Below are 18,241 nucleotides of genomic sequence, written 5' to 3' on the forward strand. Positions count from 1 at the left end.
TCCTAACCTGAAAAAAAAGACCCTGGAATTTTTGCTAATTGACTTAACATCTAGATTATATAATGACTATATTATAGCTATAAACAAAATTTTATCTGAAAATGAGTATTTAAAATTGTTTTGCCCTCAAGAAACTTTCCTCCTGGCACTAACATTTTCTTTAGTACTGAATAAACTCAGTGGTATGAATCTTAAGGCAATAGATCTCTGAACAACTTCTACCCAACTCTTAACAGTTTTCTTAAAAATTTTCTTGCAATTATTGTGCTCCACACTGATACTTCACTCCACAATGATACTTTAGAAACTTGAAAGCTATTTACAACTTCTACCCAACTCTTAACAGTTTTCTTAAAAATTTTCTTGCAATTATTGTGCTCCACACTGATACTTCACTCCACAATGATACTTTAGAAACTTGAAAGCTATTTGCAAAATGTTAGAAATTTAAAAAACAAAAAACCTCATGTGGCTATGACCATTTTTCAACTTGCATTACTTAAAAATTCTTTGGTTCTTCATTAACTTCTCTAATCAGAACATCCTCAGTCCAAAGATCTCATGATAGCTATTAGTAAAGTGGCATACCGAAGACAGTATACAGTGTGATATCAACATATTCAAACTAGCCGATTAAAAATTGGTCTTACTAAATCATTAGATATAATAAGTTTTATTTATCTGATGGTGCCTGATGGTCACAGGGTACTATACAACAAATTTTAAAAATACAATAAGAAAAAATTGAACAGCCAAAGAGATTAATTGAGAGGGCAAAGGCCCACAAAGGAACCAACAAAAGTGCAGAAAAGAACCCACCCACTTTCCCCATTACATTAATTTCTGCCCTTGTTTAAGTTTAGCTTTAGGAACATCAAAACAAAGTGGGAAAGAAGTTTGGAGAAGAGAATTTAACTTCACATAGCGTCTTTCACTTTCACAAAATGCTTTTCTTGTTCAATAATAAGCATACAAAACAATAGTTTAACTCTTAAGGAACTCTTGAGCCTTTGTTTGGTCCAGATGTTTAAGATTGCATCCTTTAGGACTTCCCCTGTCTGTGCCCACAAATTCTCTGCATTTATAAAGTCACTTATGGTGTAGTAGTCTCCTGTGCTCTATTTTGCCACAACAAATGCATAGATACTTTCACGTATGTAGCAAGGTGCTCAGCACATAGTAGGTACATGAGGAGTACTTGAATTATATTTTCAAATTCTGCCACAGTTGAAAAGAACATATTGCACGCAAAACCTAGCATATTCCAAATTGGCTTTGTAATCTTTTCTTCAAGTCTCATGATCAATTTTGATGCTAATTTGACACCAGCCATTATTAATAGCATGATTTTAACAATTATGCCATTTCTACCTACTATTATCAATATTTGCTACAAGAAGTATGTGAAGATCATTTCAGAACATACATAACTGAGTGTGGGGATGGTGGGAGGTAGGGAAGAGTCATGTAACATATATTAATGGGTCACTGCCAGAAACTATTCCATGCATGACAACCACAGTTCAAATTTTACTGCCCAAATAGCAATTCTGTAGAAGTAAACTTAATACTATTGCCATACTTCTCTCTTCTAAAGCTAACAAAACACATTTCAAAAAGCTAGTATACTAAGTGGCTAGTATTAGACAAAGTGGGAAAAATATTGCCTTACAGTGCCATGAGCATTTTCTCTCCCACTATATCTCATACTTACCTAAATACTAACATAAGGGCAAAAAAGCCATGGGTAAAGCCAAAACCTTAAATGAGGGATGCTGGACCACAAAAACGCAAGAGCAGAGAAGCTATAGGGGGAGGTAGAGAACAACCTTTTCTAAAATATTGCTTATTAGAGAATGGCACTTATTTAGTGCTGGTCCCCTCCAAAAATGGTGTATATTTCAGTCCGGCTTGAAATTTGAAAATTCATTCATTAGCTAATAAGTGCCTAATGCAAAACAAATGTGAAGCAGAAAAAACTGATTTCATTGGTATCTATAATATTGAATCAAGAATGATCAAATAGATATCTGACTCTGTCACACTTGGGAGACTGAAAACTTTCTCTTTTATTATTTCAGTTATTTGAAGATTATCTCCCTCACAATAGATAAAAATACTTTGCAGTAGAAGATACCCTTAAAAATTTAGTCAGGTTTTCCTACAGTAAATTGGTTATTTGTTATCAAAAGTTGGATACAACTTTCAACATTTGTTTTAACAATGCTTGTCTATAAAAGCATTTTGAGATCATTAAGAGATGAAAGGCGCTATGTAAGTGCAAAATGTTATTCAAGACAAATCAGTAAAGGTGCTCTTTCTGTGGTGACAATGAATGAACCTTCATGGTGGAATGGTTATGCTATTTTCAGAGTCAAGAGTAACTCCCAAAGCTTTCTTACCCTGAAATAAGGGGGAAACAATGGGATTGTATCACTTTTGACAAACACATTTGTCACACTTAAGAGAAATGTGCATTTTTCTTGCCTTTTAAAATAAAATTTAGGTGACAAGTTAAATTATGCCACTCAACCTACACAAACCAACACTTAAAGTTCCTCATTTTACAAGTCTCCATGTTCAAAAAACACACACAAATTAGCATTTTGTACACAAATGTTTATTTTTCAAATAAACATCCCCTTTAAACACAAGGAATGAAATCTAAATCTTCATAAAGATGAATTCAAAATGAAATCCCTCCAGTAAATTGTGTGTAATCACTGTGTCCTTGGTCACTACTGGCATTTACTGTTTAACATCAAAAACAAAGACAGGTTATTTAAAAATCATGCTACTGGATTTCTAGCTCTTCTTCTATGACCAGTTCTACGCTGATCTGCAATGTTTAAAATTTTACATCACCGAATTGAAGCAAGTTTAAGGTGTGGAACAGCTGTGCATTAAACACAAAAACAAACAAATAAAATTATAAGATATAGTCAAGTTCATAACGAATATAGGTGTTTTTTTCATCATTGTAGATCCTGGGATAATGTGCTATGAGTGCATCCTGTGAACCAATGTAGATAGAATTGTAAATCTTCCAGTATACATCTCTGACTTTTCTGGCTGGGTGAAACAAACCCTAAAAATAAAAAAATAAAAAATAAATTAAGATTACTTTGGTTTTTTAAGCAACATACTGATGTTATCTGCTTTTCAGAAGCATATTTCAAACATAAAATAGTCATCCAGAAGTCTGGATATTTTTTTTCTTCTCAAAGGGTAAATCAATTTTCTAAACTGTTAAGCAATTTGTTCAGACAAGATCCGATTCTTTTGTCATTTTCCTTAATGATGTAACTGCTTTGCCCATATACGTAGTGTCCTATAGATAATTAAGAACAGTAGTTTATTAATTTAGTAATTGATTTTTACCAAACTATTTTCATCATTACAAAAACTGATTTAAATGCGTCAAACCACAAATTAATCTTTTTTCGACTTTAACATACCTGCAAACAGTATTGCAACATTCTACATGGTCCAATAGCAACTCTTAGGCCTTCCAGGGCTCCCATAACTGCTTGAATAACATGGGGAGATGTCTCAAATACATTAGGCCATACATAATTCAACAAATGATTAAGAGAATCTTCACAACCAAATCCATAAACCCCAAGAGACATGTGCTGCACCACTGCACTAGCAGTCTGTCTATGTACAAGATCTCTGTAACAAAACAAAATTTAGTTTTAGTTTTATAGAAAACACTTATTACTTATTAGAAGCTTCCCTCCTTCAGAACATTAATAGCAAATACACTGTGTATTCACCATTTATTTTAGGAAAAATCAAAGCATTCTGAAACTTTGGTTTCCTTAGAATTATTACCCTATTATTATTACAATTATTAGAACTGAATTTAGTTCAAAAGCATAGCATGCTTGAAAACTGTTTTCCCCCCACCAAAACAAACTTATAGTATTTCACTATAAGAAAAATGAGTTATCAGAAAGTATTTTTTAAATCTACTACTCAAAGAGCCGACACAATGCATATAGCATAATATATAAAATACCACATACTGAAACCTCATGAAATCTGAACTTCAGATTTAAAACCAGAGATAACCCAAACATATGCTAAAGACAGCTTACTCAAGACAAGGGAATACAAATTTCTTAGTATTCATGGGAATTATAGCATCTCTTAGGCAACTTATTACACTAATGTAACCTTCCGTTGATGATAATGGGATTCTGATGTACAAAGGGATATATCCTCTGCTAAATGATCCAACACTATTATTTTTTTTACAGTGATTTTCACATCATTACCCTCCTGGTTCAATCACCCAAATGCAGTTTCCCAATATTCATTAAAGTTGTTAACTTGAGCTTTACAAATGGCCTTATATCAATACCACACCTCGTCTGAGAAAAAAAAAAAAGAAATACTAGGACTTTGTGGTGATAAGCTTTTCTCATTGTTCAAGGGTCTAATTTTTTTTTACTTCTGTGTTCAAAATTGTCTTCCTAATGGTTGAGGCTTTTGAAGTTCAAATTTCCAGATAAAGATATATGCATGTGTAAAAAGATATGTACATACAACACCTGAAAAGAAATGATCTGTCAACCAGTTTCACTGTATCAAGATTAAACTGATGAGGTGTTATTCAATGAGTCATATATAGCTATTATATTTCTTACAGCAACAAGAAGAGAAAGAGACCAAAATTTAAGTTAAAAAACAAAACAAAACAAAACTGACCTGTCCATCAAAGCATCTTCAAGTAATGGTGTGACAGCATAAATATAGTCTTTTCCCATTTCTCCAATGTATTCAAACAAGAAAGAAAGTGATTTTAAAACACCATTTTGAACATTCAGTTCAGGAACTCGATATTCATTCATTAGTGCAGGCAGGACTGTGAAGGGTGAACATGTCTCTGCTACAATAGCTATGGCAACTGTAGTACATACTCGGTTCTGTCTTTCTTGAACTTTGAGGTTGTTTAGCAGTGTGGCCAACACATCATGTGGTCTAGGGGAAAATGCACCAGCAAACTTGTTAGCATCAAAGGTAAAAGTAACTATATTGGAAAACAACAATGGAAAAGAATTCTATAAAGAAATATAAAATGTGATACTCCACATTCTCACAGATTCTAGTTAATACTCAATGTTAGAAATAGGGAAAGGAGGATTCATGAATCAAGTAGAGACCTAGAGGATCTCAAAAGTATCTTCTAAGACATTAAGATAAAAGCCTCTCTTTAACTGTTTCTAAGGAAAATTGCCTGCTATCCACATTCAGAGAACTGAGAATGAGTGCAGATTGAAACAGACTGATTGGTTCGTTTTTAAAAATATAGCAATAAGTTTCAATTTCTAAAATGGAAGTCACAGAAATGTTTACATTGAATTTAATCTCTAGTCAGATTATCTGACCCATTGGTCTGGCAACATGTAAGGCATTAAGTTTGGATGGTCTCTAACTCTAAGCAATTGGTAATGGCACCATTACCATATCCCAGTATGGAGGCAGCAACTTTCTCTTTTTCTTTCCTTCTATTCTCAAACATGATAATAAAGAGAGGGTACTGACTATGGCCTTCACCTCAAACTCATCAATAGCTATTTGTTGCAAGTTAGTTAACATTTTAAGAAGATAACTATGAAATTGTATAAAAATGCAGGTGAAATGAGAACCAAACTTGAATTAGAACTATGTGAATGAACTATGGCATCACATTTATCACACACTTCATCACTCACTAAGTCAGAGAAGATACAAATGATTTGCACTTTATTGCTGCCCAAGAGCTAATAATGCAGGTTAAGTGAGCATTAACATGGAAGAGCATGTATCTCTTGTTTCCTCAAATTAGTCTTGTGTGTATTCAACTGATTTTCTAATGTCATGGTTTTTGTTAATATTTAAGAATAATTCCTAAGTTCCAGTCCTCTATCACTAATTGCCTAATGGATATTTTTGAAGGGTCAAGATACCTTAAACTCAACACATCCAAAACAAAACTTATTGTTGTTCCCCTAAACTCACCTCTCTTCTAAACTTTTCTATTTCTGGGGAGAGCACTATTATAATCTTTCCAGTCATCCAGGTAAACAATTTTGCATTCATTCTAGACTCCTCATTCTCCCTTATCCAATTAATTACCAAATCTTAAGGATTCCAACTCCACTATACACTTGAATCTAGCCCCTCCTCCTCAATGACATGGCCACTACCCTGGTTGAAACCTCTTGCTTGAACTACTGCAATAGCTTTCTGGCTCAAGTGATTCTCCTCTCCAACCACACACGTAGCTGTCGTAAAGTGTGGTTCTGAACCATGCCACTTACTGCCCAATAAGCATAAGTCCTCCCTCTTACTTCTTGGAACAAATATATACCTCTACTTGGCCTTTAAAGCCCTAGACAACCAACTCAACCTCTCTTTCTATACTCTGTAGATATTACTCTTTCAGGCACTCCTTGGCCTGACAAACTAGCTTCCTTGCCATTCCTTACACACAAATCTTCATCTCTAATCTCTGCACTTTTGTACTGGCGGTCCTCAACCTCTCAATATTTCCCCCTCCTAACTTCTGTCTCTTAGAATCCCTAGTTATTCTGTCAAAAGTGTAGCTCAACTATCATCTATCTACAAATGGCATTTCCTAATTTCTCCCCAGTTGTTTCTTCTTCCCCTCACAAATTGCCTTTTGTTGACTCTGAAAGTGATATTTGTCTTGATAGAATATAAACTCTTTGAAGCAAAGGACTATCTTTGTAACCATGGGACTAATATAGGATTTAGAATATAGTAGATACTTAATAAATGTCTGTTGAATAATTCTTCGAAGTGTGACAAACATAAGTATGACTGATATTTTGTTTGTACAAAACAAAATACCCAAAGTTCAAATATAAATTTTCCATAGATTTCAAATGTAATTCAAGAAAATGCTATCTACATTCAGAACATCAATGAACTTAATGCAGAGTGAAGCATTTTTATTTCACTTTCTTCATTTTTCTTACTTTGGGAGAGGGACAATATGACTAATACAGAAATGTTTTTCATGATTTCACATGCATAATGATTATCACTGCTTGCCTTTTCAATAGGTAGGGAAAAGGCAAAATAACATTTAAAAAGATTATAAAACACCTTTTCAACTAAATTGATTTCGAATTAAGGAATTATAGAAAATGCCAGTGGAAAATAATAAAAGTAAAAGTGCCTTCTTAGCTATAACTATTTTAGAATACATATTAAGTACTCAGTACCTTGACTATAAAGACATATAACCAATTTATAACAAGAAAATTTTATAATAAATGTCCAAGAAATCAATAAAGTAATTACTTACCCAATGGCTTTTGCAATATAACCAAATGTGTTGACTGTGGCTCTCCGGATAGCTTTTTTATGAGCTTTTAACAATTCTAGAAGTTCAAAGCAAATTCTCATCCATTCTCTTGCAGAGACATATTCTGCTCCCCTGAAAACAAAACAAGTCATTAGATATTCTGATATACCAATAAAAAGGCTTTTTTAATAGTGGGATTATTAGATATGTAACATCTGAAAACATTGTGGCCTCTTCTTGATGTCTCTAGATCATGTGTGAATGGTTCCTTAGGTCTATGAAAAGACTGTAATTATACACTAATTAGCTAGCTGGAGGCAGGGGGAAGGGCAAGAGGGGTATATGTGTGCACACAACATGAGTTAAAAATCCATCAGGTTCCACCAGCAGCACAATAATATCAGCACTGTATACATATGGGCCAGTCATCTTAAAAGCTAGCAATATTGCTCTCTGGATGCCAGAGTGCTTAGCCTATAGATTCCTTCATAATCCCACAACAATGAAACAGAGGCTTCAAGTGATGACACTGGCTAGGCCACAATTAAGCTCAAGTTTCATAACATTTTTGTGCCATGCACCATTTTGGCAATTAGGTTAAGTTTATGGATCCCTTCTCAAATAATGTTTTTGAATGCATAAAATACATAGAACAAAGGAAATCAATTCTATTGAAATAAAGTTATCAAAATATTTTTAAAAATAAGGGGGCAGTTTGGTGGTTCAGAGTATCGAGAGCCAGGCCTAGAGATGAGAGGTCCTGGGTTCAAATCTGACCTCAGACACTTCCTAGCTGTGTGCCCAGCCTAGCTGTGTGACCCTGGACAAGTCACTTAACCCCTATTGCCTAGCACCTTACCATTCTTCAGCCTTGGAATGAATACACTGTAGTGATTCTAAGGTGGAAGGTAAGGGTTTAAAAAACAAATAACAAATAAGTTTGTGGATCTCCCCCCCACCCACCCCCTGGAAAGATTTCCTCAGCTAGTGAGTGGGAGAGATAGGGGACAAGACCAGTGCTTTCACTGACATAGGAACTCTTGGGTGAAGAAACTCCCTTCCAGTGCAGGCCAGCACTATCCCTGCAGCTAAAGGTTAAGTGACTTGCCCAAAATCATCAGAGATGGGGTGGAATAAACTTTTTCTTAAAGGTAATCAAATGCAATTCTCTCTCACAGCATCACAAATTTTAAGTAAAACAAAATAAATTAGTAATAAAAAAATTATACAAACAGAAAATCTGAGTAGGTCTTGAAATTATCACTTTAAATATTAGCAAAAAACTACTGAACAATATCATTAATGAACTAATAATTTAGGCTGACCTCAACAACATGAAATTATTTTTAACAAATAAAGTATATATAAACTATTTTATGTTCTGGGAATCAACAAATTCAAAGTTAACTTTTAAGATGAATAGTTTCTGGAGGAAAATTTTCTTTTAAGTTTTTTAGCAATACCTGTCAGCAATACGTCCAACAAGATCAATACAGTTTTCTTGTACTTTCTCATGTCTGTTCTTTAAGATAGGTGTAAGCCTTGGCAGTAAGTCCTTAATTGGTGGAGTCATCTTGTGCATACCTATTTAATGAAAATCAATAAACAATCAATTAATATGTGAACCATATTTTTATTTCTACCTTTATTGAGCAACTTTTGTGTATACAACTAGGTATAAGACTTTCAACTACCTATAGAGAACTTCAGACACTGATTTCTAAATTTCACTTTTGCCATCAACTTTCAATTATGCACATTAAATGAAAGAAAATCAGTGAGATGGGCAATTCAAAGCGGTGAACAATCCCCAAAAAAGTTTATTTGGTTTTGGAATGTGTTTTTACACTGACATTGAAACAAGGGTCTATATCTAATGATCTGGCAAAGCACAATACTACTTCAAACCAGGGGTAGAAGTTTAAATTAAAGTAAAAATTTTAGAAAGGGCCCCCTTACCCTTTAACTGCAAAACAAACAGATCTCCAGTCTCCCTGCAATGCAGGGGATACTTGGGTGGTATTTAAACCTATGGAGAGAAAAAAAGGAGGCAGCTGGCAGGGGCTCTTGCTCTCACTCAAAGATTTTTAGCTCTGACTGTTTTGCTCTCCATTGTCTTTCCCACTTTCCCCAGGCAAACCATAAGGTTTGAAAACCCCATGCACACCAGAGCCAAATGATTATCCCTCAACAAATTGAATCTTTCAAGTTTAAAAGGACTTAATTGATTTGGGGATTATATGCATATATGTCAATGCAGTGTTTTAGTTCTCTGACTTTGCATAAATATCTTTTGTTAAGTTAGTAAGACAAGTAGCTGCCACAGCCCATAGCTGACTACCTTCATGGAGGTTACTTGGGGCCCCTCCAAACCCTGAAGGGGTTAACTGTGATAGTAGCTATACTTCAGACACAATGAAATGATACTATGAAAGAGATGCAGTGTAATACAGTAGCTAGAGGGCTGGACTTGGAATCAGGAGACCTGGGTTTGAATCCCACCTCACACACTTATTAGCTGTGCCAAGTCACTTACCTTCTCAGAGCCTCAGTTTCCTCATCTGTAAAATGGGCATAATACTTGCACTACCTACCTCATAGGGTTGTTGTGAGGAAAGCGCTTTGAAAACCTTAAAGCATTATATAAATGTAAGTTATTATTATTATTATCGGGAAAGCTGTCTTGCTTCATCATACTGCCCTCTTACTAAAAGCTCATCCTTATTCTCCACTTTCTAAAAATAGTCTATTCTAAGCTTGCTGCAACTGTTTTTTTACACTTCCTTTGGGACAACTGAGTATTTTATTTTAAAAGATCTACTAGGCAGACTAGATGGGATATGAATAAAAGTGAAGAAGCAATATCTTGCAAACTAATGATTTCATAATCTCTTAATTAAATCAAATGAACTTTAAACTAAAGATTTGTCATCTGCCAATTCTGAGTTGTTGATATTAATGTTATATCCTAAAATTGAAATTGGATTTTAGAAATTGATAGGACACTATATCTCAAAAGATCTAAATTCTATAATGCCAAGCTTTCCAAATTTAGAACATCCTCTTCCTGACCTAACATACTAATATTAACCTAAAAATAATTATTTTTCTTTGGAGATGTAATAATTTCATGGCCTCCTTAGTTTGGAGCAACCAGAAGTGTGTTCAAAACCAGGAGTGGGAATTTTTGTCCCAACTACCATGCTTGAGTGAAGATTAACAATGTATAAATAAAACAAGGCTAAGGTATATCTCACATTTTCCCAAAATTCCATACCTATTACATTCACAATGGCCTTCAGTGCTCCCAGGATGCTTCCCAACACTTCAGGGTACTCTTCACCCAAGTATTCATACAAGACAACACCCAAATGTCCCATCAATTTTTCCTAAAACACAAAAATGTAATTTAGAAACAGATACTAAATTACTTAACATTTTATATAGAAGAGAAAGAGAAAAAAGAGAGAACATAAAAAAAAATTACCTCCTGACAAGTTTTCATAACAACAGCAGTACGAGAGATGAGGTCAGCAGCCTGTTGTCTAACTTTGGCTGATTTGTTGTTCAAACGCCACAAAACTGTACCACAAATCTGGGGCAAGTATGGTTTGACTCTTTTGCCAAGGGCATTGACCACTGTGCCAAAACCATTCAACATCACTGAGTCCTTAAAAAAAGAAAAAAAAAGAGGCAATTAATCTACACTGTAGAACAGTTAATATAGAAGATGAATACTTCTGGGATTTCCTTACCATTTTAAAGGTTCTTCCTCATATTTATAGTGTTTTAAATTTTACAAAGCAATTCCTTACAAAAACTCTAAAGCAGAATGTGCAGAGAACTCTTAAGCTCTTTTTACAGATAATGAAATTGAAACTCAGGTTTAATGACATCCAACAAGTCATTCAACTACTATGAAGCGTCAAAGCAAGGGCTATTATTAGCATCTTAGTTGTCTGACCCTAAATCAAGAGTTTTTCCTGGTGTGGTTCACTGTGGCTTAAAGGAAGAAGTAAAAACTGCACAATGAAAAACACTCTTTCAAGAGTAAAAAATTTGGAAAATTAAAGACGGATTCAAATTTTAAGTTTTATCACAGGAAAACTTTGAATAAACAAGGATCCATTGAAATTTCATTCTTTATATTTGTATAAAAGCAAAGGACACTGAAGTGTAACCAACTTTATTATGTTATTTAAAAAAAAATGGTAAAACGTTCTTACAACTTAAACTGGTTACCTCTGTGGTTTGTTCCTGAAAGGCATAAAGGATGCCATCAATAAGTTGCTCTTCAAGTTTGTGATCTATATCTGCTGCACCCAAGTTGCCCATTATTTTCTCAATAGTTTCCATAACCATCTTCCTGTACTGTTCAGCCTCATCTTTCAGATCATCCACAATCCGGGAAATAATTTCTGCTGCACCTACTTTGTTTGCCAATTCCACTGTGGTATCTACTAACTGAAAAAAAGAAAAAACAACCTCAAAAACATTCTTAATTCATTTTTATTTTAAGGAAGTGAAGGTTAGAGGCATCATGATAACAATTTGCTTGTGGTTCTTCATGTCCCTGAGATTTCAGATATACAAAGAAATTAGTGTTAACAGGGTCTCCTGAATGGCATGTGTAAAAAATGACGCAGTTTAAGAAGAAAAAATTATTTTTCCTTTTAACCTCTTGGGTAAAGAAATAGAGGTACTATGAGAATTTATCAAGTGTCATGACAAATAGCTATGTTCTTGAATCAACAACAAAAAAAAATTGCTAAGTACCTACTATGTAACTGTGCTAATAAGCTCCATACAAAGACTTGAACCTTATTTAAAACATGCTTCATCTCCTCTAAACTCTCTGTATTCTCTTCTTACATCATTCAAATAAAGCTTTCTCTTTAAAGCTACCAAAGATCTCTTAATTGATGAATCTAATGACTTTTTCTCTAGCCTCAAATTTGACTTCTCTGCTAAAGCTGACATATCACTCTCCCATCCTAGAAGTTCTAGGTTTTTATTACAGTACTGCTTCATGGTTCTTCTATCTGAATGAATAATCCTTCTGTCTCCTTTTAATTCTTCCTTCACGTTACACTCACTTAGCATGACTTGGCACTGGTATTCCCCAAAGTTAGGTCACGGATCGTTGTTTTCTCTTGTTCCTCTCTACTATATCATTCGATCTGCTCAGTTCTCATGGGTTCAACTGCCATATCTATAAAGGTGACTCTCAAATCTATGTTGAGCTCTAGTCTCTCTATGCCAAGTTCCAAACCTGTTATTTTCAACTGCTTATTGGATATCTTGAACTGCGATGTCCAGTAGGTTCTGGTACCTCAAAACCAACACATTCAACAATAATTCATACCTGTCTGCCCCATCCCCATCCAAACCTTCCTGCCTTCCAAACTTCCCCTTATTGAGGGCAATATTTATTCTTCCAGCCAAAAAGGATCTCAAACTCAGTATTATCCTCACTTTTACCTTACATATCAAATCCATTGCCAAATCACTGGTTTTACCTTCACAGAATCATCTCTCAGATATGTTCTTCTCTTTACCCAGCTACAACCTGGATGTGAGCCTAATTCAAACCTCATAGTTTCTCATCTGCACAATTGCAATTTTTTATTTAGTTGTTTCAGTCAGATCTGAGCACTCATGACCCCATTTAGGATTTTCCTGATATAGGAGTGATTTGCTATTCTCTTCTCCAGCTCATTTGACAGATGAGGAAACTGAGGCAAACAAGGTTAAGTTTACACAGCTAGTGTCTGAGGCCATTGAACTCAAGTCTTCCTGACTCCCAGTCTGGAGCTCTATCCACTAATACAACAATCTTTTCTTAATTGGTGCTCCTGACTTGTCTATCCTCACTCCCATTTATCCTATGCCCAGCTGACAATGATTTTTGTAAATCAGAAAGTTTTGTTTCAAATTTAAAGATCATTACACATTGGCCCCATCATTTCTAGTTTCTTATACTTTAAATCCCTACAAATCAGCTACATACACCTCCTAAGCTTTTTGAACTTGATATTTCATATCCAATCTCTGTGCCTTTGTACAGACAAGTCCCCATAACAAGAAATGTTCACCTCCCCACCTCTGAATCAAAAGATTCCTTCACTTCCTTCAAATCCTTCCTTGTATATAGAAGGCCTCCGCTTATTCTCCCAGCTCCTGGGTACCTTCTCCTCTGAAATTACTTCCCATCTATTAACTTTCTTTATTTTATATATAGCTAGTTATTTATATGTTGTCTCACTCTGAAAGCAAGCTGTATGAGGGAAGAGATTTTTTACCTTTCTTTGCTTCTTATCATCATAGCACAATGACCAGAACATCCTAAATGCTTTCTAATTAATATCCTGGTTAACTAAAAATTTGGGGTTTTACCATCTATTTTCCCAAGATATTACTGGGGGGTCAAGGTAGTAGGGGTGGGTTGGATAGACATCATATTTAATAAAAGAAAACTGGCTTCCAGTATATATGTATATATTCAATACAATCTATAATGACTTCATATTGTCTAACAAGGGTGCTATTATCTCAGTGAAAACAAACTAAAAGCCTCAAGTTATCCTGACTCTATCCACCTCCCCCCAACATCAATAGTTGTTGCCTAGTCTTAACATTTTGCCTTTCCATCCTTCCTAGAATCTATCCCTTGTTCTTCATTCCTCACTACCACTACCCTATTTCAGATCATCACCTCTCATGATTTTATTATATTATCTTTCAATCCTCCATTCTGTCCTACACATTAACATAGGAATAATCATCCTAATAAACAGTTCTCAAGTCACTCCCCAATTCAAAAATATTTGGAGTTCCTTGTCCCTGGCATATAGTTCAAACTCCTTAACATTCCATAACCTGTTTCACTTCCCAACTTTCTCTCTTACTTCTCTCCCAAGCTCATCCTGCATTTGTACACTGTAATAAAAAGGGGAGTATTCAACATTGTCTTCACTTCTACTCTTTCTATCCCTTTCTTATGACTATCTAATTAGAATATATTATCTTCCAATTATGTTTTTTTAAATCTTTTAAATTCTTCAAGTCTAGGTAAGGTGCCATCTCCTACAGGAAACCTTCCCTTCTCCTTTCAACTAAAAACAACTAATCAACAAGCACTTATTTTACTGCAGACAATGTGCTAGATGCTAGGGAACACAAATGAACAATCTCTACTCTCACGAAGCTTTGATTCCCCTGTTCCTCCAACTCCTTGGCTTTTTTTGTATTTCTAGTCCCTTGACACATTCTACTTTTTATTAATAGTTGTATAAAACAGAAGCTCTGGTAGGCCTCACTGAGCTAGAAAAATGCCAAGTACATGGCTACTAACAGACTGTCTAATGTCCTAGGACCAGCTACATTCAGAGAAGCTAAATGTCAATGTTAAAAATAACACTGGGTTAATGTTAAAATATCAGGGATTTTTTAGTAACAAGTCAAAATAAATTATATTGCACAGGAATTGAAATCTGCACTGGATGTAGGAATAACCACAATCCATAAAATACTTGATCCTTGGAAGTGTGCCTAGGATCTAAACTGCTATGGCTTCAAAGTATCTTATCTTTTAATGGCTCAAAATCTTTACCCAAACGGCTCTCAACAAGCGTTAAACTGATACTCAGAATTGAAGAAAAGATCCAGATCTTAGAGACTGAACTGCACTAAGAACACTTATGAGATATTATTGAACAAGAAAGTGAAGCGATAGTTTCTGCTTTTTTAAAAAAATCGTCCAAAGCTTAGACAAACATGTTAACCAGAGTTCCACACTGAGATTCTGTTGTAATACAAAGAATAGCAACAAGGGTTATATTTGTGCTTTCAGTGAATATTTCAAGAGTAAACATGGTTCACCATGTTGTGGAATTCGAAAAAGAAGCCAAAAACCATGCAGGATATTGTACATAAAAATCTTGTTTAAAATATTGCTCTATGCAGAATTTTTAAAACAAAGTATTAGACAAAAAAGTACAACAGTTAAGAGTTAAGCATAACTCTACTAAGCTAATTATCTGGGAGAAAATTTTGCACACCATATGATTTTGTAGTCAATTAAGTAAGCATGGAACATTTGGCTCTCATTGTTAAACTAAGAATGACTGCCACATGTCAGAATGGTTTTAACTAAATCTTACCTGTCTGTAATTTCTTCGGTCCAAAGCCATTCTGTGTTGCCAAAAATGTTTGAAAAATGGAGGAAGAATCTCCGTTTTGATGTAATTTGCTTCTACACCATCTGTCCCACAGCACTGCTTTACCACCTAGGAGGCAATATTTAATAAAAATGGAATTAAAGTGCTACTACAAAACCAATCAGTTTCTTTATAGATGATATGGTACAGTTTCTTTTTAGACTCGGACACAAACCAATCTTATATAAATTAATGTAAAAATTGTGTACCTTCAACACAATTTTTTTCATTTCTTCATCAGGAGACTGGAATTCTCTGATAAGGATTAACATGACTTCTCTAGTATAGTAGTTTGCATATTCTGCATCCATAAGAGGAATAAGGTATCCAATAGCTTTCAAGAAAGCAGCCAAGCCCTGTAAGTAATAAAATTATGGTTCAAATTGTAGCTTTTAAAGGAAGCCAAAAGGTAAAAAGGGAATTAATTTTTAGATATACCTTTCCTCTGTGCTGGCGGATACCTTTCCACAGAGGCTTTAACACAGAATCAAAAGATTCAATGCCATAAGGAGTAGCTGCTTCAGCCAGAGCAGCAATAGCCAAAGCACTAATGGTCCGGACTTTCTGTTGTTCATCCACAAGACCTGAAACATAAGACTTTAAGTTAAAAACAAAAACAAACAAACAAACAAAAAAAACACTACTTATAATATTCTAATCAAAACACACAGAAAGTAGGTGAATCAGGAAAATTTAACAATGGACCAAAAAAAACACATCATAAATATGGTCTGTTAGCACATAACATCTAGGTCTGTAATACTATGATGTACATCCTAGATTTTAAGCCATATTCTCTGTGTGTTATTCATTCTCTCTGTCTCTGTCTCTCTCTCAAGCACAGCTGGGGACAGCTATGTGGCTCAGGGGATACAAAATCAGGTTTGGACACATGAGGTCCTGAGTCCAAATCTGTCCTCAGATACATTCTAACTTTATGACTTTGGGCAAGTCAATTAACCCCAATTGCCTAGTTTATCATTCTTCAGCATTGAAACCAATACTTAATATCAGTTCTAAGACACAAGAAAAGGGTTGTTTTGTTTTTTTAAAGGAAGAGGTATATTATCAGCCTGCTTTCAACAGTAAAGAACATCCTATTATGCTTTCAATCCTTACAGACACCTTCATATTTTTCCCCCAAATAAACACTTGTTCCCCTAAAAATTTTAAGTCCAATATCATATCTTTAAGTTCAAAATCAACAGTCAGGTAAGCATGTTTGTGACAACTTACCATGCTCAATGATTTCAACTAAACTTCTGAGGTGAGGGAGGATAGCACAACCCATAAGAATAGCAATTTGCTGCACAATCTTAATACCAGTATGCCTCGCCTGCCAGGATTTCTTGCTCTTACACACAGCTTTCAAGAAGGGCAACAGAGAAGGAATGCCCAAGGCAGAGGCAACAACAGCAAAAGCTCGAGCTGTTGTGTTACGGACATATTCATCCATATTATCAATATCAGGTCTCATAGTGGAAATCATGGTCGCTAGGCCAGCAGCCTAAAAGGTGAAATTACATAGGAAGTTGAACATTTATATCCCTCAAGTACTTTGTTAATTATAATGCATTTTCTAGTAGATGAAGCAATTCCCTCAGAATAACCCTATGAAGAAATCAGTGCTCTCTTTATCATTTTACATTTAAGGAAACTAAGGCTTAAGAGGTAAGTGAACTTTCCTGTGAACACACTTCTAGTGTCATGGGAAAGAATGGAACCAAAGTTTTCTGATCCCAACTCCAACACACTTTCCATTACAAAAAGTTGTCTCTCCAACTAGTCACCAATTTGCTTTACTACAATTCTCTGGTGCCTAAGAGGAGTGGTAGATTAGCTAATTCCTTCCCTCTAATTGATATATAAATACAAGAGCAACTGTCCTCTGAAATCCACACATTTTCTATGGCCAATTTTTTTTTATTAAAAAAAAATTACTCAATGTAATCAAAGCTATAAAGAAATACCTTGGCCAAATTTGAAATTATTTCCCTGCCTTCCACTCTGGCATAGTAATCTTCATCAATCAATAGTGGTTCAATAACCACAAGGATCTGAGAAGAGAAAAAAAAGAGAGTAGGAGTTATAGCAACAATCAGCTCATCCTATAGAAGACAATCTCATAAAACATTCCCAATTATGGTTTTATGTCTTTCTTTGAATGAACCAAATTTATTTGACATGTATTTTAATATATAATAATTATGCCTTAAATAGAGTAAAATCTTAAAGTATGGGATTTAGCCAATTTAGAAATATGCTTTGCAAGACTTCACATATGTAACAATTATTATTAATTGGCTTCTCAATGGGCAGGGGGAAGGGCTGGAGAGAAAGAATTTGGAACTAAAAAAATGTTTTTAAAAATTAACAAGATGGAGATGAGAGGAGAAATGGGCTAAGGAAGTCAGAATGCAAAACCTGTATTTACTGGAAAAGTAAACTGCCTTAACAAACTTCAACAGGTCCTAATATATTAATGTATTAAAAGCACAGTATAACTTCTTATAAGTTTGAACTATCAAGAGGTTAAATCATGTTCGAGTTATTCTTTTGAAAAGGACATAGAATTCTATATTTTCATTGATTCAAGGTAATAATAATTGTTTTGGAGTACAAAAATTCAAGTACCTAGAGCACTTTCCAGAAGAATCTGGATGATAAGAAGAGGTCTTAAATGTACCATTTTATAATT

General features: G+C 34.7%; 1 protein-coding gene across 2 annotated transcripts in view; it reads right to left on the bottom strand.

The window, feature by feature from the left end:
- Positions 1-657: 657 nt before the first annotated feature.
- The window catches only part of SF3B1 (splicing factor 3b subunit 1), a 48,802-nt gene continuing 31,218 nt past the window's right edge, over positions 658-18,241 (bottom strand). Inside the window, exons 13-25 of one of the 2 annotated variants that reach the window (XM_001369907.4) lie at positions 17,514-17,600; positions 16,780-17,050; positions 15,982-16,127; positions 15,753-15,899; positions 15,487-15,612; positions 11,567-11,788; positions 10,812-10,994; positions 10,602-10,713; positions 8,788-8,908; positions 7,325-7,456; positions 4,717-4,989; positions 3,459-3,675; positions 658-3,088 (exon numbers count right to left, since the gene is read on the bottom strand). In XM_001369907.4, coding sequence (XP_001369944.1) covers positions 2,930-3,088; positions 3,459-3,675; positions 4,717-4,989; positions 7,325-7,456; positions 8,788-8,908; positions 10,602-10,713; positions 10,812-10,994; positions 11,567-11,788; positions 15,487-15,612; positions 15,753-15,899; positions 15,982-16,127; positions 16,780-17,050; positions 17,514-17,600 — 2,196 coding nt within the window. In that variant the 3' untranslated portion in view covers positions 658-2,929. Of the gene's footprint in view, positions 3,089-3,458; positions 3,676-4,716; positions 4,990-7,324; positions 7,457-8,787; positions 8,909-9,283; positions 9,354-10,601; positions 10,714-10,811; positions 10,995-11,566; positions 11,789-15,486; positions 15,613-15,752; positions 15,900-15,981; positions 16,128-16,779; positions 17,051-17,513; positions 17,601-18,241 lie in introns of those variants that run through there. The other variant, XM_056794158.1, reaches the window with a different exon arrangement.

This window comes from Monodelphis domestica, chromosome 4 (assembly GCF_027887165.1).
Source record: "Monodelphis domestica isolate mMonDom1 chromosome 4, mMonDom1.pri, whole genome shotgun sequence".
NCBI classification, from domain to species: domain Eukaryota; kingdom Metazoa; phylum Chordata; class Mammalia; order Didelphimorphia; family Didelphidae; genus Monodelphis; species Monodelphis domestica.